The 25,049-nt window shown below is 45.0% G+C and overlaps 1 protein-coding gene across 6 annotated transcripts in view; it reads right to left on the minus strand.

Moving 5' to 3' along the window:
* Positions 1-358: 358 nt before the first annotated feature.
* Positions 359-25,049, minus strand: part of RAPGEF6 (Rap guanine nucleotide exchange factor 6) — a 106,802-nt gene continuing 82,111 nt past the window's right edge. For 2 of the 6 annotated variants that reach the window (XM_085237019.1, XM_085237017.1), the window contains 11 exons: positions 24,680-24,891; positions 23,685-23,808; positions 21,696-21,719; positions 19,137-19,357; positions 17,261-17,446; positions 16,664-16,798; positions 15,232-15,345; positions 12,024-12,243; positions 9,396-9,907; positions 5,386-5,697; positions 359-3,854 (listed from right to left, as the gene is read on the minus strand). In XM_085237019.1, the coding sequence (XP_085093145.1) occupies positions 3,829-3,854; positions 5,386-5,697; positions 9,396-9,907; positions 12,024-12,243; positions 15,232-15,345; positions 16,664-16,798; positions 17,261-17,446; positions 19,137-19,357; positions 21,696-21,719; positions 23,685-23,808; positions 24,680-24,891 (2,086 nt within the window). In that variant the 3' untranslated portion in view covers positions 359-3,828. The remainder of the gene's footprint in view (positions 3,855-5,385; positions 5,698-9,395; positions 9,908-12,023; positions 12,244-15,231; positions 15,346-16,663; positions 16,799-17,260; positions 17,447-19,136; positions 19,358-21,695; positions 21,720-23,684; positions 23,809-24,679; positions 24,892-25,049) is intronic. The other 4 variants (XM_085237023.1, XM_085237022.1, XM_085237021.1 and 1 more) reach the window with 2 other exon arrangements.

The following is a 25,049-nucleotide window of genomic DNA, read 5'->3' on the forward strand; positions in this document are numbered from 1 at the left end:
CCCCGTGCTTCCCTGAGTCAGGAAATGGGAGAAGTGGGAGCAGTTCCATCACCGTGCACCTCCAGGACCTTTAGGAAAGTTCAAAACACCCAAATTACATGACAAACAGCAAGAGCTGTCAGAAACATCATCTGTAAGTATTCTAAGTGCTTCTCCTGAAGCGAGGATGGACGAGCTGTATTTCCTAGCCCCAGAAAACAGGAATTAAATGCTGAGAGGTGCAGAGACAGCTGCAGCACTGTGCTCAGATACGGCCTTCGTGGGATGGTGACTGCCCTGTCAGGGTAAAGGGAGAAGCGAGGATGAGAGCAGAGCCCGCAGTGCCCCCGGAGCACCCCCACAGCACAGCCAAAGGAGCTTCTGGATGTAGATTGTTTATTGATTCCAACATATTAATAGATTGGATAATAAACAGTACTTTAAACATTCTCTTAACCAAAAATATAACAAATATTTACAATCACTCAGTAAAAATACAAAAAGCATACAGAGGCACTGTCTTTCTAAAAGACATAAGTGTAAGAGGTATCAAAAAATAGGAGACAAACATTGCTTGTTACAGAATACTTTACAATCACTGACTTGTGCAGTACAATTGCTATTGGAATATCATTACATCTGTGCAGTTTTGCCAATATGCTCACATAGTTAGAATTTAATTAATACCAAGCTAAACTGCATTCCAGGTATATCAAAAATAAAGATAAAACAATAAAAAGCACAACGTAAGCAAAAGCTGGATTGGGAATTCAAGGTAGATTACCCTCTATACAAGCGTTCTAAAATACGATGTGTCAAGCTTTTCTAAAGAGAGAGTATCCCTTTTTTCCTCTGTTCTGGCACAGGCAGCGGGAAGCTTATCCTTAAATTAATTCTAACCCAAATGCTTTATGAGAACTTCCATGCCAGCATCCCTTCCCCACATAGGACAGGCTGAGCCATAGGGACAGCCTGCACACAGCTCCGTGCCATGCTTTGCACCAGGGGAGGAGGGACCACAGCTCAGGGCTCACTTTCTGTCCCCTTTCTGCTGCTGCAGAGGCCTGCTGAAGTTTTCAGCACTGCACTGCTCTTTAGGAAGGGCTGGGGGTAAAGGACGCTGCTGGAGGGCAGTGGTGCAGCACTAGGACCTGGCTGGGGTCCTATCTGCACCTTGCTTAGTGAAAAAAGGGATAATGTCTCTTCAAACCCACAGCGGACACAGCACACCTGGCTATCGGCCCCGATCAATGTGATCGTTTTAAAACAGACAAACGGAAGGAATCACGGCAAGGATGAGCAGAGGGCGAACCACTGTGCGGGTCAGGAGAAGCAGGAGGGGCAGCTCACGTGTCGATAGTCGGCGTGTGATTTATTTACACTGGCTGTATTGGATCCCAGGGAACAAGGGGAGCAGACTTTTACTCGCTCGATGAGTTTTTCAGTGCCCTGAAAAGCGCTGTGGAACAGACCGACGGGCGGTTTGTCACGGAGCAGCGCAGGGAAACAGGAGTCACAGCAGCCCTTATCCCCCAACCTTTGTTCAGTGGCTGCAGCAATGGCCAGCACTGCTGGGACTGCACACGGAAGGCAAACAGCAGCGCAGTGGGACGGCCGGGGCTCAGATCCCATCCCCACACATCACTCCAACACCTCCGTTACCAACATGGCTGTGCTGAAAGGAACCACCCTGCCCTGCAGTGATCTGATGCTCACATTAACCTTCATTCATTAAGGCCTGTGCAGGTTCGTGATGCTCATTAAGGCCTCAAAAAAGCAAAACGCTTTTGTGTTAAGCTATACCTCACATGATTTAAGAGCATTTCCCAGCTACTCTCTCCCTGGATGCTCGTGCCATGAGGTGACAGGGGGCAGCCCCATCCCTGCTCACAGCACCAGCATCACCATGGGGACAGCACAGCAGAGGCTTTGGGGTGTTTTGGTTGTGACACCGCACCCACCTCGCACCCCCTGCACACATACAGGGGACAAAAAAAAATAATAACCTTAAAGCTCTTCACAACTATGGATATAGAAATCATTTCTGAGGCACTGTAAAAATGACAAACATCTTCTTTCTAGCTTAGGCTGTAAACATCACAACAAAGATTTACAATTAAATGTTTAAATACGTATTATTCACACATTCATGTCCAATTTAACACTAGAATGGGGCATCGTGTGCTAGAAGGAAAGGAAAAGGCAGGTATTTCCAGTTTTAACCCTGTGCGCTCCGGTTAGCTACACAAAACCAAAGCAAGTTGTCATCTACTCAACCACCACCAAACAGAAACTCGTGCCAACAGGGGCTGTGTGTAAGTCAGAGCCTTCAGGGGCACCAGCTGCTTCAGGGCTCCTACTTAAGGTTTAGAACAGAACGTTGGAGATCACCTCTATTTTCCAAACGAGCACAACAGAACACAACAGGTCTGGTTCTCCAATCCCCCATAAAACACACTGCACCCACACCTAAGCATTACGCCATCTGTAAGGACCGGAGGCAGCAGACGCAGCTGCTTTAAAGCAGTTTCAGATCGCCCAAGAAAGGCAGCACTCACAACCTGGTAACAAAGAAAAAAAAATCTCTAACCCCATTCTGAGAACCAGGGCTCACCCAGCACTCCAAAGGAGGCCATTTCCTAGCAGAGATCCTTCCCTGTGCCTGCCAGCGCTCATATGAGGCTGGGGAGGGCTGCACCCTGGGAGGGCCCTGGGATCTCTGCCACCTGTGCTCGCAGTGCTGGCTTCACCCCTCCACCAGGTGCTCAATCACTGGCTCAGGCTGTGACCTAACAGTTCCCATGCAGTCGCCTAGCGTTCGGTTTCAGTCATTTCAACGTGAAAGGAGGGCAGTTTTGTTTCTCTACCGATTTATTTTCTAACCTTTGCCCCTAAATCCTGCGCAGCTCTGGCAGAGGGCCGGAACGCGTGGGCTGAGCTGAAAGCCCACAGCACACGGTTGGGTTTGGGCTGCCAGCAGCACCTCTGCACGTGGAACCCGGCCAAAACTCCTCCGGGAAAACGTCAACCTCAGCCAGCAGCTGTGAGCGGCAGCTGCCGCTTCTCAAAGGGCTGCTCAGGAGGGGAGGAGAACACCGGCGATGCCGTTCGTCGGCTGGCAGCTAAAGAACATCCAGCGATATGCAGAGGGCTGTGCTGGAAGGCAGGGCCAGCAGATGGCAGCGCTCCCCAGGCCGGCACATCGCCGCACTCAGCGTCCTGCCGGAGCGCGCCCGGAGTTTTGGGAGGGCGCGAGGGGTTTTACACGGAGCTCGTGTGCCATCACACGTGGTTTAACGTTCGGCGTTCGCCAACCTGAGCGCTCCCGACACAAAGGAAATTCCCATCCCCCCAAAAAAGCAAAAACAAAAACACACAAACAAAAAAAAAAACACCCAACCAAAAAAAAAACAAAAAACCCAAAACAGAAATTTAAATTAATAAATTATTTTCAGATATTGCAGCAACGTCCTTCGGGTTTTGCTGACCTTTTTTTTTTTTCCTTTTTTTCTTTTTTTTTTTTTCTTCTTCTGAGTTCATAAAACAACACTCTTAGATGTAGAAAATAACGAGGAGGGAACTACTGAGGGATGGATGGGATCCTACAGAACTCTTCCTGCCCCACGGCCCTCCCGGCGCTCTGCCCGGTGGGCACACACAGCCCTGGGGACGTGCAGAGCAGAGGGAGGGGACAGCAATGACCCCAGCAGTTCATCCCATCCGTGACAGAGGCGAACTCGATGAGTGAGGTGAGTAGCAGCAAGTCGTTAGCAGTCGCTAACGGGATCCTGTGGTCCTCCTTCCAGCATCCCTCGTGCTTTCAAGTGGTTTAGGTGGATAGCTCGATGGTTAGACTGCTGATACTTGTTCATCTTCTGCAAAACAAGAGAAGACAGCACCTTACTGCACGGGCCTGCTGCCTCGGATGCAGACAGCACAGAACAGAACCCAACCGTCTGATTACTGCGGTTCTGTTAAGATTTCACCGCTGCGCTGCGGTGCTTTCGCCGTCTCAACAAGAGACTGCAGCCCATCACGGATCCCCATGTAACAAACCCTCACAAGTGCGAGAGGCACACAGTGTATGCACTGCAAAACGGGGAATCCCAGTGCCTCCAAGGGTTGGCATGCAGCTCCCGACATCCCCCAACCTACAGACTCAGGGCAAAGCAGTAAATCACCTCCCAGCATGCAGTGATGGTTGTGAAGACGTTCCAAATAAAATTAACCAGGCACTTGCAACGCAGCGAGAGGTGTATCTACAAGTGCATGGTTAAGTTTAGTTCAGAAACGTTTTAATTATGATGTTTGAAGCAATTACTTCCTTGTTCTTACAGCAGAAAGATTTGATATCACTACTGAATGGATGCTGGGCAATTGTAGGAGTTTTAACCCAAATTTGGATTGCGGTACTAATATACACATTAAGTGCCATTTACACATCAGAACAGGCCAAGACAGGAGCACTCTGCGTCAGAAATGATTTTCATCCCAATTACTGTTTGTTTTAAGCCAGGCAGATTGAAAGAAGCAACCACAACGCCCTAATAAATAGTCAGTTCACCAGAAAGGGTACAGAGAGATCACATCAGTGCATAACAATTAAAAGCAAATCAGCAGATAAACAATGGAGCAGTAATTGCCCTAGCTGGGTGTTGACACCATGTAAGAGCATTCCTGTACTCTGATCACAGGATATATGCCGTGCTCCCCAGCGTTTGGCTGTTGCTTCAAACAAGACTGAGGGGAATTTCACTGCAAGGGACACTGCCAGGGCTGGTGGGATCAGCTCAGGTTCTATTAAATGTGCTTTTCAGAAGAACAAAACATTACTGCTGTTTTCTTCAATGTTTTTAAGCTCACACTCCAGAAATCCCTATAGGGGAGGCATAGTTAAGGGCACAAATGGGACACGAGGTAAGAGTTATACAAAGCCTGACCACAGCGGAATTCAAAAGAACCAATTTAGGTCATCATCCCCAAAACAGTGGGATGCCAATTAATTAACCCAGGCAGGTTGGAGCTCATCCACATGTAATTTAAAGCCTGACAGTGTCCCTTAAATCATCACCACTGAGTGGGGGCACATTTTAAAGATAAAACCAGCATCTCCATGCTCGTGAGCATCTCGTTTGGATGGGGGAGGGCTCATCCATAGCAATTAGATTCTGTATGGTGTCAACATGCTTTTTCTGAAAAGAAAGCATTATTTTTCCTGATGTGCATATATACAAACGTGGGTGTAGATATGCACACACCAACGTATTTGTGCACTCAGAGGTGAGCAAAGTTTCAGTCTCAAAGCGGGACGAAGAGAAAGCCCAGACCGTCACTGCGAAGGAAGCACTGCACAGACCCATTAACACGCTGTTAATTAACATCTCCCGAGCCAGGTGTTCCACATACCATCCTCTTCACTATCTGCGCCAGGCATATCTGCTAGCTGGGGGCCGGACGGCTGCCGACTATGCCACTGAGGCATCTTCGATGCAATACAGGCCACCGGGTCGCTCCCGAGAGGGGCTGACGAGAGTCTAGAGAGGTCACTGTGCAGCATCTTTGACCTCTGCACTGCCACACTATAGTCGGGAGGTTTTAGGTGTGGGTGGTGGGGCGATCCTTCCTTTATGTCCGCTAAAGAAATCCCCATATATCCCGGAGGGGTGGGCGGAGGCTCCCTATACCTATCGTCCTTCTTAGGTGAGGTGACACAGTACACTGGCACGAGAAATAAGCAATGGAAATGTTAAGGAAGAAAACAAAGGAAACAAAACGTTAAAAAATCATGAAATGTTACAATGGCAAAACAGAAACTGATAACAAAATGCAAATGCAGAAACACTGGTTATAACGACAGCAGCAGGTATTTATGCTTTCGTTTATGCTTTGTACTTATTTCAAGAAGTCAGAGCAGCAACAGAAGCAGGAACTCGCTGGGCAGGGTGCCCAGCTGGAAGCACAGCATCCCCTACAGCCAGCCTGCAATGGCAGAGCTTGGTGTGCCGCTGCGGGAAGCTGCTGGTGCCAGCGGAGGGCAGCAGGGCACTGCTGCAGCCAGGTCTGCGAGACTTCACACAGCCCAGGAAGCTGAAAGTGCAGCGCTTGAGGCAGCAGCCCCGCATTCTGCGGCACAGCACTGGCGCCCGCGAGCAAGGACTGCTCATCGGCTCCAAGGCATCGCCTCCGTCAGCCGGAAGGCGCGCAGGGGCTTCATAGACATTCACTGTAATTAAATACCACCTCATTAACTGACGTGTGGTAAGATATTTAACTATTCCATCAGCTGTGCTACAGGAATTTTGAAAACTGCATCACATGAAGCTGCTCCTATGAGGCAAAGTATACACAGAGCCTGCACTCAGTATTTTGCACTTTGCAGTAGTTAACAATGGCTTAGAACATACACGCTTTTCATTATTTTTTATCCTATATCTTAAATTCTCTGTTTACAGGTGATGAATAAGCAGAAATCACCTTTGGAAAGGCTCCATTACCTTCTGCACTCACCAAGAATTGCCAACAGTAACATTTAATCGCAGTGGCCGTTTGCAGAACTCACCCCCTGCCTTCCTTCCCCATCCGTCGCTCCCTCACATCTCACAGCCCCTCACCCCAAACTCAGCTTTCAGTACACGACCTCCCCTCCCACCCACTCCCAGCTCTAGGGCTCATATGCATGTTAAATTGGGCTTTTTCCATACACAAGTTGCAACAGGATCGTTTCAAAGCTAGGGTAATTCAAAAATCTGTTAGCAGAGTAAATTTGCATTCTTCTTGTGGATACATTCAAAATAGTGCATGCTCATTACAGTTTCAATTACTTCAACAGCTGTAGCATCTTCTTATCTTACAATAAGGTGGAAGAACAAAAATAAAGCTGCGTTTCTTATCGTATTGGGGACTTGTGTGATTGTGGGCAGTAGTAGCAGGGATGGGAGTTGGTTTATAAGGAATGGCCTCAGTACATGCCTGGATCCTAGTAAAATAACACTGGATTCTCGTGGTAGTTTTAACAAATGGGCAGAGGTGAGTAGAGGCAGCGACTCTGATCGAGAGAAACCCTTTTCATGTAACTAGCATTACACTTTGTTGGGTCTGAGGCAGTGGCTGGCAAGGGTGGGTATGTCCTCCTGTAAAGGAGAAAGCTACAGCTTACCTGGAGCTAATAACGAGTCTGCCCTAATAATGAAGGTTGGAATAATGGGTACTTTGGCTCAGCTCTCTTTCATACTATTTCACAAATGCTATAAAAATAAATAGCACTTAATATCCATCATTTTTTGTCACTCACTCACAGTTCCTGGGGATTACAGACCCTCCCACCAACCGTCCTGCAGGGCTGGGCTTTTTCTTGCAACTCCTTTATCCTCTCCTGTTCCCACCAAGATATTCCCTCCAACTAAAAATCTCATCTCTTGGCCTTTCTCTCTCAAATAACAGAGATACTCTACCTCTCTCTTACTGCCTATATACTCCCAGAAATATAAACCCCCTTCCTTCTCCATGTGTGCTCTCAGCAGATGAAACATGGGAGTGATCAACTGAAGCTTAAAACACAGCTTGGGAAATCCATGACAGTGTTAGGAATAACTAAGGAAAGCCACTTATTAATTAAGATCTGAAGTTGATTAGAACCATAATGTCATGGTGTGTTTTCCTCGTCTTTTAGGCAAAATCTACTGAAGGTACAAAACAAAGTGCATCACAGATCCCCTGCAAAGAGCTGATTACCTACACAGACATTCACTTTATAAGGAAAACAGGGTGATCCACACAGTGCTTAAGGGAAACCTCACTAAGAGGCAGAAATAAATTGTGATGTGTACTGTGGGTAAAAAGCTTTTCCATTTGGACATACAGTGATGGTCCATCACCATCCCACACTTTCTTGCCTGTAAAGCAAAGGTTGCAGCAAGAAACGTTCAGTGCTGCAGAATGCAGAGCTGGGCACGGAGCTGTGAAGTCATCGCACCCACTGCTTCTGCCAAGAGCACAGTCTGCCATCAGTGCGTGGGGAATAGCTTTCCAGCCCTGTTTTAAAGGTTTCAGGCAAGAAAGCTCGTGCCAATTCTTTTGTGGGCTATTCAACACCAGTTCTCATTAAGCAAATGAACTGAAGATTCTTGCTTTGTTTACAATATCCTGAATTCAGGCAGTCATTACAGACTCTGGTAACAAGCTGTTCGAAGGGAATAAGCAAATGGTGAAATAAAGCAAAAATATCTTTGGTATATTGTATGATGGTGCATAGCTAACAGATTAGCAAACCATTAATCCTATCCACCTATATCAGCTCTTTAAGCAGGTGAATGCATGCTCTGCTGAAGCACATGGTGGAGTGCTGCTTACCAGAGTGCTGTGACTGCATACAGGAGGCAAGCTACACGGTGCAGTGTGCAAAGGGAATTAAAAACAAGGGGAGAAGCTGTGAGCAAACGTAGCACGTCCTGAACAGCAGCTAACATGCCATACCCTACAGCAGCTCACCAGCAGTTCTGAGAGGTGACACGGGCAGAGTGCATGCATAGGAGTGAGCTGTGAGCAAGTCTGCTGCAAGGGACCCCATGCTGCCTCTGTAACTTGCACTCCAAGACCTCCACCCTGTGCGCAATCTTTATTCAAGCAATTACCTTTGATCACATAAGCCCTCTAGCAATCTAGGCAGTAATTAATGTGCATTTCAGCTGCACTCATGGCTTAGAGTTTAGAAGCTTTGCACTCCACGTTTTATCTCGTTCATAACCCAGATCCTTTTTTTGGGGCAGTTTTTGCCACTGAACTCCCTAGGACAATGGAAGAACATCTCACTTGCTGAAACTATGCGTCTTTGAGAAGACATCTTATAAGGCTTTCTCCTTTCATCTGTAATCAAACTGAAGCTGTGTAACCAAATAAATGACAGCGTAAATCAAAACTTTGCCCTCAAGCCCCCCAGGGACAGAAGAAGTGCGGCCAGAAGGTGCCCAGCTCCAGAGGTGGGGCTGCTTTGCATCACCCAGGAGTCACACTCCTCTCTCTCTGGACCATGGAAAGTCTGCTCTGTGAGGATGCTTCGAGGAGCCAATGCTTGCTGCTCCTTGCCAGAATGAAAGTTTGCAGTGATGAGGGTTTCAAATTCCAAAAAGACAAAAGGTCACAGTACAGAGAGGAACTGCCTGCCATTTTCATGAAGGCAGTTCTTCCGCAGACCCATGAAGTGTTTGGGAAGTGTGCTGCTTTGTTATTTCAATATTCGTATTGCAAGGGAAGGTGGTTTGAAAACACACTGTCTGAGCAGCGCTCTAATTAAAACCACATGTAAAGCTGAATTTAACATGCAATCCAGCCCCCGCATCTGCTGATGTCATTTCTTAACAACTCAATATCAAAATGCAGACCAGATGTAGAAGCTCCCATGCGCCGTTGGCTTGCCTTACCTATCAGGCCTTTCTCTGTACTCGAAGTAACAGTTTTGTAAGCTGTGTCAGTGCCAGGTTTAGAGTCCAAAACCTCCGTCTGCTCTGACGTCGAGTTCTCCAGCCCCCTGCGTTTAATGGTCCCATAGTTTGTCTCGTACGTGTCTGACAGGGAGCTCGAGGAGGCCCAGCTCTGCCGAGACTGATCGAGCTCCGTGCTGGCTTTCGACTGCCTGTTGTTTTTGGAAAAGGCTTCGGAATATAAATAGGCCTCCTCTGAGTAACAGTTTGTGGGATCGACCTCAGCAATAGGTCCGTCCAGCTGGGTGTGCCGGTAGGAATTGAGGAGATCCCAGCTCTTCTGGTTTGGGATATTCTGGAAGTTGTCATGAGAGCTACTTGAGCATGAGGTCCAGCTGCCCCGGCCGCTGTCTGCTGCCTCCACCGTGATGTGCTCGTGGGAAATCTCCTCGTTGCTCATGGATGAGGTGAAGGCCATCCCTCTGATCAGCGTGGGCCTCGTGACCGACCAGCTGCAGTTGGAAACAATGGGAATCAGACACCCGTCAGCTTTTAAAACAACAAAATTTCTTGTTTAAACAAATGGTTGCTAAAAGCTCTGGTCAATATCACTGCATAATTAAGAAAAAACTCAGAAGCGGTCGTGTTTGCAGGAATTTAGAATACAAGAAGTTATGACTAGCAGACTCTTTCTGCTCATGTGAACAACACAGGAAGCACAGCATGAAAACTCAACACTATCCTCCTGTAGTTTATTGACACACTGGAGATCAAGGAACTTCTTAGATACGTGCAAATAACTTCTTTTCTCCTTGCTTTTCTATTTTACAGATTCTAGCATAAAAAGTGTTTTCTTACCTCCAAAACCCACTAACACTAAGGCATGGAAAAGCAGCCACAGCCCTTGGATAATCTGCCTCTGATGTGCATCCAGAGCAGTGAGTTTAGCAAGCAGCAACTCACTGTGCTTCAGCACTGAAGGTGGCTTTGAATACCCAGAACCAGAGGTGCCAGGGACCCCTGCAAAGGGACATTTTGCTTGGCACACAGACAGCTCTGACTGCACTCTCAGCATGTGCTGTGCCTTTTAGAAAAGGGAATTACTTCAGTTTACAAAGTACACCTTTTAATGCCCATTTCAGCACAACAGGATAAATCAAATCAATTTCTTAAAAGCTGCAAAGCATATGCTAATAATCTTTTTCACGCAGGAGAGAACACCACAGTATACTGGCACATTAAAATCAATTATATAGGAACACAAAGCTCTGTGTAGTGTCCAATCATAAAAGGATTAAATTGCTTTTGAGGCGACCTACAATGATTAGAATTGTAAGAAGAATCTCTCACTGACTTGACTCCACAACATCTGAGGACAGAAGAAGCCATCCTGAGGAGATTCCCACATAATAAACTCTGTGGGTAAAGGCTTAAAATGTAGTAAAAGCCAAAACATCACAGTAGAAAGGGGCATCTCAGGATATGATCTCATTGCACTCAGGTAACACCACCACCTCTTGTGCAAGCGGCAGAAAGATTCTGCTCTGCCTAAGCAGCAAAGAGAACGGTAACAAAAAAATCCTTTAAAATCTTATTAGAGTAAGTTAAGTGACTGGCACTGCTGACTGAGGTAACTGCTGGGATCCTCTTCTGCTCTCCCAGTACTGTTTGGCGAGTGTTTTGTTAAACATCACAACAGTTTTTAATACATTTGCAGCCTCCTGCAGAAGACATCCAGTGAACCCACTGATGCGACCAAGCTGTTGTCTATCCACGTGATAAAGTTTCATGGGAAAACGTAAGTTTCCCACACAGAGCAGCCAATACCTCAGCTTCTGGCAAGTGCTTAACATCATCACAGTGTCACAGAACCACAGGGGTTGAAAGGGACTTCTGGATATCTTCCAGTCCAACTCCATTGCTAAAGCAGGTTCCCTACAGCAGCTGCACAGGACAGCATCCAAGTGGGTTTTGAATATCTCCAGAGAAGGAGATTCCACCACTTCTCTGGCAGCTCCTGCCAGGGCTCTGTCATCCCCACAGCACAGAAGGTCGTCCTCACGTTTTTATGGAACTTCCCATGTTGCACTTTGTGCCTGGTGCCCCTTGTCCTGTCACTGGGCACTACCAAAGAGTTCCCCTGACCCCTGCTCTTCAGATGCTGATCAGTACTGAGCAGATCCCCTCTTGGTTCTCTCTTCCCAAGGCAAACAACCCCAAGGCTCTCATCCTGTCCCTATCAGGAGGCGCTCCAGGCCCCCATCTCTGCACTCTGGGCTCTCCAGCAGCTCCCCATCTGCCTGCAGCTGAGAGCCTCACACTGTGTGCGGTGCTCCAGATGTGCCCTCCTCAGGGCAGAGCAGAGGGGAGGAGACCCTCCATTGCCTGCTGGCCACACTCTGTGCCACGCACCCCAGGGCACCATTGGCCTTTTTGGCCACCAGGGCATGCTGGCTCATGGTCAACCCATCAGTCAACTACTGGTCAACCACGACATCACCGGCCTTCTTGACCACGAGGGCACACCGCTGGTCACGGTCAAGCACAATTTGTAACCACCCTCCCTACAGCTTCGTTTCCCTCTCTTCCACCAGAAGAGCCCAGCCAGCCCAGCACAGCGTGTCTCACCCGGGGCAGGGCTGCCCGTACTCTGCCTGGGAATGCTCCTTGCGTTCCAATCCTGCTGAGTCCACCACCAGCAGTGACTGTGACAAGCTGCGCTCGTCCTGCAGCGCGGCTGACATCGAGTCCACGGAGCAGTTGCTGACGATGCTGGAGCGGGAGGAAATCTCACTGTGACTGGAGTCTGAGAAGTTGTCAGATTTGGTGGAAGGAATGAGGGCATAGCCTGAGGGAGAGAAGGAGAAAACGTCTCGTTCAATGACAAACATCACAGCTCTCTAAATGAAAAAAAGAAGAAAAAAATCAAGGCCAACTTGATTACAAACAGCCCACTGAGGTTTTTATGGTACTAAAGCCTTTAGCATGTCAGCATCTAGTCCTGCAATTTATTAACACAAGCCAGGTGCCCCCAGTAACCTAAGCAGCAGCTCCACAGCGATGCACACCATATGGTTTCACCAGTACAGACAGGAGCAGTGTCTGCAGTGTGCACAGTGGGCGGACGGGTCAGATCTCTCCCATTTTGCACCGTTCAGTCCCAGTAAAACTGCAGCACGCTCCCACAGCTTCCTCTGGCCGACTGCTGTGAGACTCACAAAAAGATTTTGGCAGTGGCTGAGGAGACGCTGACTGAGGTAAAAGCAAGCCATCAGCACTCGGGGATACACCATATGGCCCATTTCAGCTTTATTAGCTGTTCCAGGATTAACAGATCAGGAAGCGAAAGTGGGAAACAGCGGCAGGGCCGGGCCTGCAGGATGGAAAGGCTGAAAGCCTCAGTGGGTTCAGAGCAGAGCAACACACTCCTGCTTGGTTCACCCTCACCCTCAAATAACAAGTTTCAAATACAGATGATGTACGTAGCCCCATATATCCAAACCTCCTACAGCACATCAAAGGGAGCATCTTAGGGCCTTCCATGCGCTCTGGCTGCGTGCACCTTGCATACTGCTCTGCTGGCACAGCTGAGGTGACTCAGAACAGGACGTCTGTCCCTGGACAGTGTCACAAACTCCCTCAGTATGGACAACTCGCTTAAATCATTTAATGTGAGCATCTTAGAGGAGCAGGGAAAGAACTGCAATGAACCGAATAGGGCAAACTTCACCTGTGCCGTTCTGAGGGCAAACATGCTCTGGGGTCCTTTGGGGTGATGGAGTGGCCCTCTCCAGCTCAGGAAAGCTGCAGGAGGGTCCTACACTGTGCTGTTTCATCAGCCCCCTACTACCTGAGTTCAAGATCCTCAGATTTCAAGCTCTGGAGCATTACATCTCTCTGGATAAGTCCATGCACCATCTTGCGGGCAGGCAGAAGCTCTCTTTGTTTCTGCTGTCAGGAAACAAACTCAGGAGGCATCTGGCATCTGTTACATCTGTCTAGCTTGTTGTTTGTTTGAAATACTTTGTCTCAAGTAACTGTCCCACAGCTGCTGCTTGCTCCCATTTGTCTGAGGGCAATAGGTCCTGGATTAATGACTGTTTTGGTGCTGTTTTTGTTTGTTTGCTTAAATTTATTTATTTTTCTTAGTTCCCACTGAGTTTCCCAATTGCAAATTCACTGCATGTCAAGAATTACATTCTTGTCTTATCCTGCCTTCACTGGGAGTAAACAGACTATGATATGCCTTACACTGTGTGCAAAGCATTATAAAATTAGAATCTTTATTTGAAAATACTGGCTCAACAGCTGCTTCATGTATAGGCAAACGAGCGTCTGCAAATTAATGAAAACATTGCCTTCTTGCTTTACAGGAGACCATATCAATACACAGTTGACATAGTCCTTGGATTAGTATTTTTTCTCCAATTTCCTGCCAATTAATCAGTTTTTCACATCCTTTCTACCTACTAATGCCTTTCCGCTGGACACAGTCACATCAGTTTGGTGAAAATATGAAGTGACCAGGAAATTAAAAACCATACCAGCAATACATACAACTTTAAAGCCAATGTGATTTGGTCCACAAAAAATACTCCAAAGAAAGATCATGTAAGATGGCATCTGGAGCCACCAGCGTACAGCCACTGAGTGCACAGCTTGCACTTTGAGGGATTTCACAGTTTAAACTTGATTATTGCTATAAGACTTTAAGAGCAATACAGGCAGAAAATACCATCAATATCATCAAACTACAGAACTGGCACACTTCTGATTGAAAAAATAAACATTAAGGACCAGCATTTTTAATACTAAATTTCAGTTTCCTTTCCTTTGGCAATAATTAATATCTCATATTCTTTATTTAGTCCAATAGTGTCTTTAAAATTAACACCACTGTAAGAAATGTGCTCAACGTGCCCCTTTTAAGACACTCCTCTTCAAGAACCTAAGAGATCTGGAGAACAGAAGGACTCCTCTCTCTAAGTGAGACGAGCTCTTGTCTGAAAGCTGGGACATTAAATAATGGCACTTACACACAGGAACAGGAGAAATGCAAGTCTTTGCTGGGCTGAAAAGCTTAGCAGGATAAGGCCAGCACAGATCCACACCCAAACCCAGCAATGCTGGAAGTGAGCATCTGATTTACATCACAGGATGTAAATCTACTTACTTACAGTCTACTTACAGTCAAATGAAGAGAATGTTACAGAACTTACTGTTCTGTTGGCATCTGCCAACACGAAGTAAGAGAAGTGCCACTGTACCTGCTCCTTGTTCCACACCTCACGTTATTTACTACGCTGTAAGTGTGTGAGTTAGTAACACTGACACAAACACCTCCTAGTCTTGGACAGGTGAATCAAGTACATTGGACAGCTTAAACACATTTCAATGCGCCGGTATGTAACTGCATAATGTAACATAGGTTACATCAGTGTAACTGATACTGAATGGACATCAGTCTGTCTTCTAAAAATACATCAGAGAGTCTTCCTTCTCCTCCTAGGCCCCATCTGCAGACAGTCACATGTCAGTGAATTGCTGTTGCTATAGATACTTGCTGTACTCAGAGCATCGCTGTCTCTGTCCTTTTGGGTTTTGCTGCTTTCTGAGGCTTGAACGTGCTCTGCTTCCCTTTTTGCAGTAAAAGCTGTTCTTTCCCTGGAGAAGCTTCTTTCCCTAAGTCTTCTGAACAGGTGTCCCTTCTCTCTCCTGTGCTCACGCTCAGCTTCTGCCTTTTCACTCTCATCCTTTCTTTCTCCCTTTTCGCTTATGTCAGAGCTGTCTCTTGCTTTGACAATCATCTGAATTTTCTTTTGTAAGTAAGCCCCACCTATTCCATAGCTGCGTTGCCCGCTGTTCTTGTTGCTGGTTTCACTGGCGAGGGATGAGGAAGACCCAGAGAGATTCATCTGACTGCAGTTATCCGACCTTGGGATGTTACCAACTGCAATGAAGTACACACAAATCTTGATAAATAACAGCAGAAGTAATGTGTTGCTTTAAAAAAAAAAACAAACTCCAATCTCACTTGCACACCATTTGGGCATAGCTCAAAAGAAAATGAAATCTAAGATTTAGTGAAATGTGTTCATGCCTAAAATTATGTCTTTCAGCTGTCTGTGAAGCACCTAATTTAAGTTCAATGAGCTGTGCACACACAACAGGGTATGAATTACCTTAATCAAATTAGTCCAGTGCTAACAATCTGCTAAAAGCAAGTTGAATTAATGAAATAATCCCCCAAGAAACAAAGTATTTTCAAAGAAAGTCAACTAAATTAACATGTTTATAGGAGAAATAGAAGAGAAGTGAAATCCCAGTGGAACTGGGTTTGGCAGCCCACGTAGTTGAGGTTCTTACACATATGCTGTGTCTAAGTAAGTGACATTCTCCTCAAGAAAACAGTATCTTGTGAAGGCAGAAGCGGATGGGCCAGCAGATCTCCCACTGAAACTGGTGAGAAGATGCAGCAAGTCACCATGCCATGCCATGCCAATGCTGTGGGGCTCTGGGCTGCCAGTGAGTCGAAAGCAGCACAGAAGGGATGGAGAAACGCCTTACACCGTTGGACACTGACCACACTGGCTCACTATAAAGTGGTGTTAAGAGATTTCAAATGAATTCCCATCCAAGCTTGACTAATGATGAAGTGATGCAGGTCTTTTACGAAGGTATCAAAAATAAAGGGATTCTCAGGGCATCAGTATAGACAGGGATAAATACAAAGCCCTGTGCACAAGAACAAAAAATATCAATAGCAACTCTAGGATTTGGATGAATGCACTACTTTTGTAGCTATCAAAACCAGCTGTTCTGGAGATTTTATCTCCAGCTCCCTCTAATCCCTTAATACTCCAGCTACCTTAGGCAAAAACATAAGACGTCAACAGCTGCAGTCTGTGCAACATCACTGTCTTCAGGAAATCCCCAGGTTTGCGAATCCTGTTCACCTGAGGGGTCACCTGAATCAGGACTGATGGACTGGTGGGTGCCACAGCACTTAAACCTATTGGGAACTCTGTCAGAAGCACTTAAGCTATTCTAAAGAAATTAATTCTTCCAGTCGTTACAGATTAGGTCACTTTGGAGGCCAAAACATACACAATCTATTGGAAAGCAGTGTCTATTATTAACGGACAGAAACACACGATTCTATTGCTGACATGAATTATGCACATTACCACCCCTCTCACATGAAGTTACCAACAAATGATCCTGTGACAGATGCTGGCACCTGCTGCACACCCATGGAGCACACGTACCTTTGCGTGGAGAGCCCTGAGGAGAAGCTGGGGGGCTGGAGTGCAAAGAAGATGCCATGGACATTGTGTCATCTGTCTGCTTCTTGCTACTTACTTCCTCAGACAAGCTTAATGACTTCTGTGGTGAGCCTGTACCTAAGACGACAAAGGAGCCATTTCAAGCCATGCAAATAGAAGTATTTTAACAGATAATAGTGCTTTGCAATTGGCAAGCTTAGAAACAAAGTATTTGATGCTCAGAAGGGGCAACAAACAAGCGTTGCTCCTTTTGAAAATAATGTTATTACAACAGCATTCCAGAGCTCAAATATTAAATGCATTTGATTTGTTCCAACAATTTCACATATATATTTCAAAATATATTATAATAGTAATAAAAATAAACCAACTATGCTATTCTTCTCAACTGTGGCAAAATCTCTTTAGAATGTAAAAATACACAGGAAAAGGCTCAGCACTGTACATCCGACCTGTTCAAGAGAGATACTAAGGCTACCTTAGTTAGAATCATTCAAGAGAAGGACTTAACTTAGACGCCTGCATAAAGGGATCTGAAATAATCCACCCAGCTCCAGCTGGCTGAGCAGGGATACTCACTGAAGGTGACATGATCCTTTGTCAGCCCCTTCTTCCTGCTGGGGTATAAATTCACAGACGGAACCTGAAGAACTTGGCTCATTCTGTTCTGCTGATGGGCCTTCGTGGTCTGACCGATCGACCTCATGGGCACTGGAGACATTTCGGAGGATTTTGCCCCTCTTCTCTCGCTTAAATTCTTTGTCACTGTTACGGAAAAACTGGATATCAATTTCTGGCCCTTGGAATTGCACAACCAGATAAAGGCAACTACGGTATGAAGCAGACAAAGCATTTGGAACACTCTGTATTCCCAACATTCCTGTCTCATCACACTGAAGAGGCAGGTGCAAAATGACATTTAAAAAAGTAAACTGTTAAGTGCCATAGAGGTACTCCATCCAAAACCAAAAGGTTGTGTTTTATTTCAACTGCAATTAAGTTCTGTACTTAAAATGCTCATGCACAAAAGCAGAACAGCATCTCCTTCAAAATGACGTAATGCCACAGAAAGGAGAGGAAATGGTTGTTCTGTGTCCAGCATCAGATCTCTCACTAGGTGGCACAATTGATTTACAGCACAAGGCACTGATTCAATTTCTACTTTAATTACACAGCAATTAATAAACTCTGGAGTTAAGGCCATCTGAGTTCCCCTTAAGTAACCTTGGAATTGTCTGGACTGCAGCATAACCACTGCTCTCTGCTCCTGCAAGCAGAACTGGAAGAAAGAAAGAAGGCGTAAGAGTGGGCAGCTCTACCTCTGAAGGTGAGAAAAAAAAATTATCTGCACAAAAGCCACCTGCAAAGCCATGTACCAGCACCCCAGACAGAAGAGGTACAACCCTAACAACTCATGCCTTCAATCTTCCTATTCAGAGCTACCTGTTATTTCCAGCAACCTCAGGTGTAAGACCAACGTGGATGCACTGAGTTTGACATTTAAAAAATGGAGTTAGATGTGGTCTTTCCCTACCTAGCTTCTATCTGAGAACAAAAAAAAACACAGAAAGGCTCTTCGGGAGGCAACAGGAATTTGCGTTCTTAATACTGAATAATGGAAAGGACTTCAAGCTTTATCTTCAAGGTGTCATTTCCTATTCATGCTTTTAAGTTACCTCATCACAGATAAAATGGTATTTGAGGACAAAAAAAGGCGTAAGATGCTGCATTTGCACATCAAACAAGCATGAGACATTACTTTGATTAGCGAGGTTACCACTTTGCTATTTTGAGACAACCCCACCGTTCAGGAATTTGAACGTTTCTAAGGATCAAAATAAAATGCAATTACCATTTCTCAATTTGAAATAAGAATTTACTGTGCACTGCGTAAGAGAAGATTTGTTTAGTTAGACAGCTGCACAGGACTTCCAATTATGAAAACTGTCCTCCTGTAGTCCTCTATTTTTGACTGTCAAGCCATGTCAATCCCATCAGTCAATATTGACTTGACTTCTGCTTCTCAGCAATCTTCGTTTATTCTGAGCTGTAAGTCACTGCAGCTTCTGTATTGATTTTGTCTCTTTTCATTTTCTTGCTGTTCATATGGTAAACGTTACTTTTATCCTTCCTAATTCTGTACAAGGACAACAGGGCAAGAACAGAGCTAATGTACTATTGAATTTCCTTCCAGGCTGATAAAAAGACACACACTTTAAGAACTAAAGGTTAAAATAAAAAATGTCGCTGAAGTTTTCTGAACTCAGCCAAGATCAGAATGTTAATGCTGGCTTGCTGAAACTCTACCAGTTTGTGACAGTACAAACTGACAAACGAGCTGCTTCCCAGAGCGATCTTTCTTGGAGGGAGAGCAGAAAGACCCTAGATGCTGTTTCCAGGGAAGGAACCGTGTTTTTAAACAATTAAAACCGCCCTCAGAGATTGCTGCACTTACGGGTGCTGTAGGCAGGCTCACACTGCAGGGACAGGATCTGGATCTTCTCCTCGTCCGTCTCCACGTTGAGGTTGGAGAGGTACTGCTTGACCTTCCTCGCCATCTGTGCGTCCTCGTACAGCTTCTTGGCATTGAGCAGTGAGCTACGCCGTGCCCGCTTCTTGTGCGCTCCTCCCTGCACGTCCAGCATGTTGGAGTTGGTGCTGCCCTGGCTCAGAGACCTGCAAAGGAAAGGAGCACAGAGGTCAGGCCTGGGGTCTCAGCAGCAACGGGGAGCTGAACAGCGCACGTCAAAGCAGGTTATTACCAGTATTCTTCAGTTAGGGCTAGTGCATGCTGATGCAAATGAGTTAAAAACAGATGAACGGCATTGAAACATCGGTTGTCTTAAAATACTCTGGTCAAAAGAAGAGCAGCAATTGGAGCCTAGGAAAGGACTGCACGTGGAACTGTGGGACTTGCACGAATGCGGCACAGGCTGTGCCAAGCACCCAATCTGCTCTGCTGATGGACTGTGCTCCTGTTCTGCACAGCCCACGCTATTTCTGCAGGATAAACTTGCTAACTTCGTTTGTCCGAGGAATTTGGTGCCCACTGTGTGCTACAGGCTTACAGCAGTAACTTGCCACCATCCAGCTGGCCACAGAAACGACCGCTTAGAAACCTGAGCTTCTGACTGTGCTTAAGTGAGGGAAAAAACTGTGTTAAATATGCAAAGCAACATTTGTTGCATGCCTAATTTCTTTCTCCAATTAAGTAAAAACAGCGGCTCATTGAAAATGTATTCCAACAAAGGTCAGGATGGCAGCCATAACATACATATGCTTGTATGGACTCACATCTATGAAAGGTGATGACATCAGTGCCCAAACAACTGATCAAGATACAGTCAGTCATACACATCACATCTGTTCAACTGCCAGAAGTCCTACGGCCACTTCAGCTCCAATCCATTTGTGTGTTTTAGTAAATAGAGACCATCACATATGTTACAAGAAAACTCCCGTGGGAAGTTGCAGCAAAGCTGCTCGAAGAGGGTGTGATTTTTGGTTTTATATTTAAAAAAAATGAAAAATAAAAAAGTCAGAGGATTTTAAAAGGCTGCATTCTTTGTAAAGTTACTTCTCAAAATCTTGGGTGCGTTTCCAGAATCATTTGTGGGAGGATAAACAAAGCCCAGCACAGAAGAGCTGCCATAGCTAACAGACCCAGAATGAAGCATATTGCTGGAGGAAGCCTGAAGGATTGAACAAGTTGAGTTTAAAAGCAAAGAAATGGTGGAAACCACCTGCCTGCAATATTTTTGAAGATGATTCATAAATTAAGCTAAGAGAAAATATAAGCTTAAAAACTGTGGCAGTATGTACAGCTTAATTAAACAAAAAGCTAATGCTGTTACAGGCAAAGAGCAGCAGATGGCACAATGGACTGCTGACACTCATTGGAACTGATCTCTACACAGGCAAGAGCAAAGTTAATGCCTGTTCTGTAACAAAACAGGAAAATACATCATCTTTCTTTTTAATTATATATATAAGATATATTTTATTTCATGTGTACACACTGTTTCTTCTAACTTTGGAGTTCACTTTTTGAGTCAGCTTCATTTCCCTTAAAAACCAGTTTCCCTTATGGCCTCAAGTTCCCAGCAATCCCAAAGGCTGGAAATCACTACAGCACAGCACACCTCCTGCTCTGCTTGGAAGGATTCCAGAGGGATCTGGGCCCTCTCCCCACCATGAGCTGCACACTGAGCCGTGCCTCGTCCTGCTGTCAGCCCAGCTCACTGCAGGGAGCAGCACCCAAAGCTGCCCCCGCCTGCCCTGCTGCTGGTCCCTCCCCAGTGTACGCCTGTGTCTGGATGTACAGCTGGCTTTGAGCCCATAGGACGAACAGGAGAGCTTCAAAGGGCGAAGGCACACAGGCTGAGGTATGCAGGTAGCAGCTGAGGGGCAAAGACACAGGGCAGAATGCACAAAATACAGCTGCAGGGTCACCCCCAGCTCACTGCCCCATGGCGCTGCCAGCTTGCTCACCAGGTAACCCCAGAACCCTCCATCGCAGTCATCTCAACATCCAGCCCTGAACAACTAAAACTTCAGCAAGGATTCTGGCATATGAAATGTATTTCAAATACACACTAAAAATAAAGACTTCGAAGCTTAAACTCAGAGGGGGGAACTGCTCAACCAATATCACAACTCAATGCCTCTTTACAGTTTAAAATGCATAATGGCTTAAATCTGCGACATGTAAAGACCAAGTTATTAATTTCCAAACAGAGTTTGCCTCCTGATACAACTGCACGGTCGTTTGTCTCTTTATGCAGTAAGCCAAAACTCCAACAACTTGTCTAGCAACAGAAGCGACTCAGCATCTCTACAGCTGCTGCACAAAGTCGACTGTAAAATCTCTTATTCCTGTTTTCAAAAAAATACGTATTGCAGGGTTAATAAAATGCATGCTGTACTTCAGGAGCATGCACTAACGAGGAGGATGCAGTATGTTAAGAGTTGCATAATCTTTATTTATCTTAGTTGCATTCAGCTCTACACTTACCCCAAACTTCTCCACCTCTTCTTCCTGTAAGCAAGAGCCATATACATTGAAGCATGTATTTGAACAGAAAAGCACAGGAAAAAAATAAAACAGTTGAGAGTCAGGAAGAAAGATGTAGACAGGAAAGAACAGAAAAGAAAAAAATCTCTATACAGCAAAATTCTTCTCAAACAATAACACAATGTTTTCATGGAATGCAAGGACAGGACTTGCTCAAACACTCCAACATGGAAGAACATCTATCAGTTTTTTCTGCTTATTTTTAAGTTTAACCTTTGAACTGAAAACCCAAACTCACGTTACATTTTCTTGTTAAGTGATTCCCATAAGTCACACTCAATTTTGATGGAGCAAGCAAAAGCTTTTTAACTTATTAATACTGTAGAAAACGTGATTAAGTTAATTTATTCTTTGCATTAGGGTGGCAGTAAACGTATGAGAAATCATCAGTATTCATGTTTACGGTGCTGTTTTCCCTTGATTGCTTGCTGGAAAACAAGCCGTTTGCCAAACACATCCTGAAAAGCTCAATGCTCTGTATTAATTGGCAATGAACTCGTTAGCAGGTCTCACGTTACACTAACAAACATCTTTTCTTGTTCATTTTTAATCTTCTTCAAAAACGTTTGTTGGTGCTTCATAACACAAACTGATAGATCAAACACCAGAGGCAATGCAAATGAATCTAAATGCTGAAAACAAGGAGTCGTTTTCTTTTAATCTGTGGCAGTATCACTAATATTAGATCCTGTGCATTTTAACTCAGAAGTCACTTTTTAGAGTGTGGTCATTAAGTCGTGTTGTGTTAATTCTGGCAAGGATACGAAAGGTAACTATTTATTTACTACTAATTCATCTAGGGATTAGGCTTCATTAGGACTCAGAATTGGAAGGAGCATCAGGGAAACTGATGTACACATCCATTTAATCTGTGAATGCCATGGTTTCTGAAAAGCAACTAACTTAGAAGTAGCTTTGTGATTAAAAAGGAAGTTTCAGTGGCTGAAATATAACAACATGAAGGTGACCCTCTGCTTTGAAATGAATCAATCCTTAAACAACTTCTGTGAGGGATCCATTAATTTTTCCTCAGACTTCAACCAGGCTGATTTTAAACCAAATATTCACGGCTGCTGACAGCCAGCCCTGAAGGCCAGTACCAAACAGGACCCATTGGTGTCGATGAATCCCAACCACTGCCTTATTCTGCTGCTTTTCTAAGTAGATGCTGTGCAGTTACTCATGGACCCAGCTCCCCAGTGGGCTGGGCACTGAGCTCAAGAATGGGGTGGGATGGCCAATGGGACCCTACCAGCAGGGCTGGCCAGAGCTGGGGATGCTCTCTAAGCTAGGGACAAGCAAATAGATGCAGGGTATTACTCAGTCCCACTAAGTGTAATCTAGAGTTCACCAGCACCACATTAGAAGTCACGGCACTTCTGTTCTGCAGTTTGTTAACATAAAGCCTGATGATGCACTGCACTGAGGAAAAAAAGGAAGAAAACCAAGGCAAGAAGACACTCTTCACCTGCATACAGCCTGAAGACACCAAACATTACGTAGGTGTAGCAAGCTGTGCTTAGGACAAATAAAAAATACTGCTTTGTTGTTTTATTTTTAAATATGTTATCAGGTTTTTTGTGTGTTTAATTTGTTAAAAGCAACATTTCAGACTCATAGATGGGTGATTTCTGTGTTTTATTTTATACATGTGGTTTTTGCCTAATACTGTATCGCTCCTAAAATTCAACTGATTATTTTATTGAGCATATTCTTCTTTGCTATATTAGAGAAACTGATTTAGCAGTCATTAAAAGTAACTCTTAGGAGCATCGACGGCATTGCCAAAACTTGATAAAGATTTTGGTTCTGATGGTAAATGTTAATGGTAAGTCACACAATGAGATACAGACGTACTGATGCACACACAAACCCAGCTCCCTACCCACTGAGCCACCTGCAGTCCTACTGCCTTTCTAATTTGCACACCTTTGTCTGAACATTACGGCTGGATCCATGTTGGCTGAGGTCATCCTCACCACTTGGCGGATTTCTTTGGCAATCATCCTGAGTTTCTCAAAATTTACCAGGCCATCCACTTTGGAATCATTTCCTGCACGATTGAAACGCACACACAAAAAGAATAAGAATTATTTCTTTATATAGAACGTGTTTCCAACTCCCCCACATTAGCCTTCCTCCGAGCTTCCCACCCTCCATCAACATCTCTGCTTTGTCAATGGAGCTTTAGTCAACGTAGCAGGAAAACAAAAACCTCAAGCAAAAAGACAGACCCACTTCAATTATCTAGCATTGCTCTCATTAATCAATTTCTAAAGTGATATGTATTAGGAAGAGGAAAGAGGAGCAAATGAACTACGCCCAAATTCATTGGCATGGATGCTAAACGAAGAACTGACATCTGTAGCATCCACATTCTGAAATCAGCACAAATAGTTCTGTAGGACCAAAACCAAGAATCCGGCATAGTTGTGAATACTCAACCTCAACCAATTGGGAACAGAATCTTTTGTAAGGAGAAAAAAAGGGAATGGTTTAAACAAAAACCCTTAAAAATGCTGAAAGCAAGAGTAGGAGGTGTTGTATCATCGTAGCTGTCTGAAAACCACAACACAGAACAAGAAACCTTGCAGCAACAAGTTCTTGTAAGAGGAATATATTTCTCTTAGCAGTGTCATTACTAGGCAGCACAGTCATCCTAAACTTTAGGACAGCTAATGAAGATTAAGCATTGCTTTTAAAATATTCGAAATACTCACTTAATGTTTATTTTTTTTGTCTGGGATTGGCCTCTTCTATTATGCATTCACAGTTCTATTTCATTGTGCTCCTACAAAGGATGCATCAAAAGCACCCTACTGGCAACAGCTTCCTTTTAGACATCGGTTGAATCATGGAGCACCAAAGACAGGGCTATAACGTATTCAGTGCCTGGTTTATTATTTTGCTGTGTTTGACATTACCTTCATGTAGAAATGTGATATCCTTCTTGACAACAGGGAAGAGCGGAATAATTGGAGGCTGCATGCTCTGACTGCTAAGGATGTTGCGGTACTTCGCCATGTTTCGAGATGGATCAAAAAGATCTTGAAGGTCTCTGAGGTGCTTCTCATACTTGCTTGGTAACTTTTCCCAAGTGCCTCTGAGACGTGCCACGGGAGCCAGATTTAACCCACTGCAAGGCAGATACCGTTATTAGCTGTTAGTGGAGTCGTTCCCTTTTGAAAGGAAACAAAGGGCTGTGGGGCTTTTTGGGGGGGTTACAAACAGTTTTCACAAGGTTAACTGAAAGCTGGGGGAATGCCAAGCTGCAAGTCCATCAGAAAGCCCACT

This window comes from Meleagris gallopavo, chromosome 15 (assembly GCF_905368555.1).
Source record: "Meleagris gallopavo chromosome 15, MGAL_WU_HG_1.1, whole genome shotgun sequence".
In the NCBI taxonomy this organism is placed as follows: domain Eukaryota; kingdom Metazoa; phylum Chordata; class Aves; order Galliformes; family Phasianidae; genus Meleagris; species Meleagris gallopavo.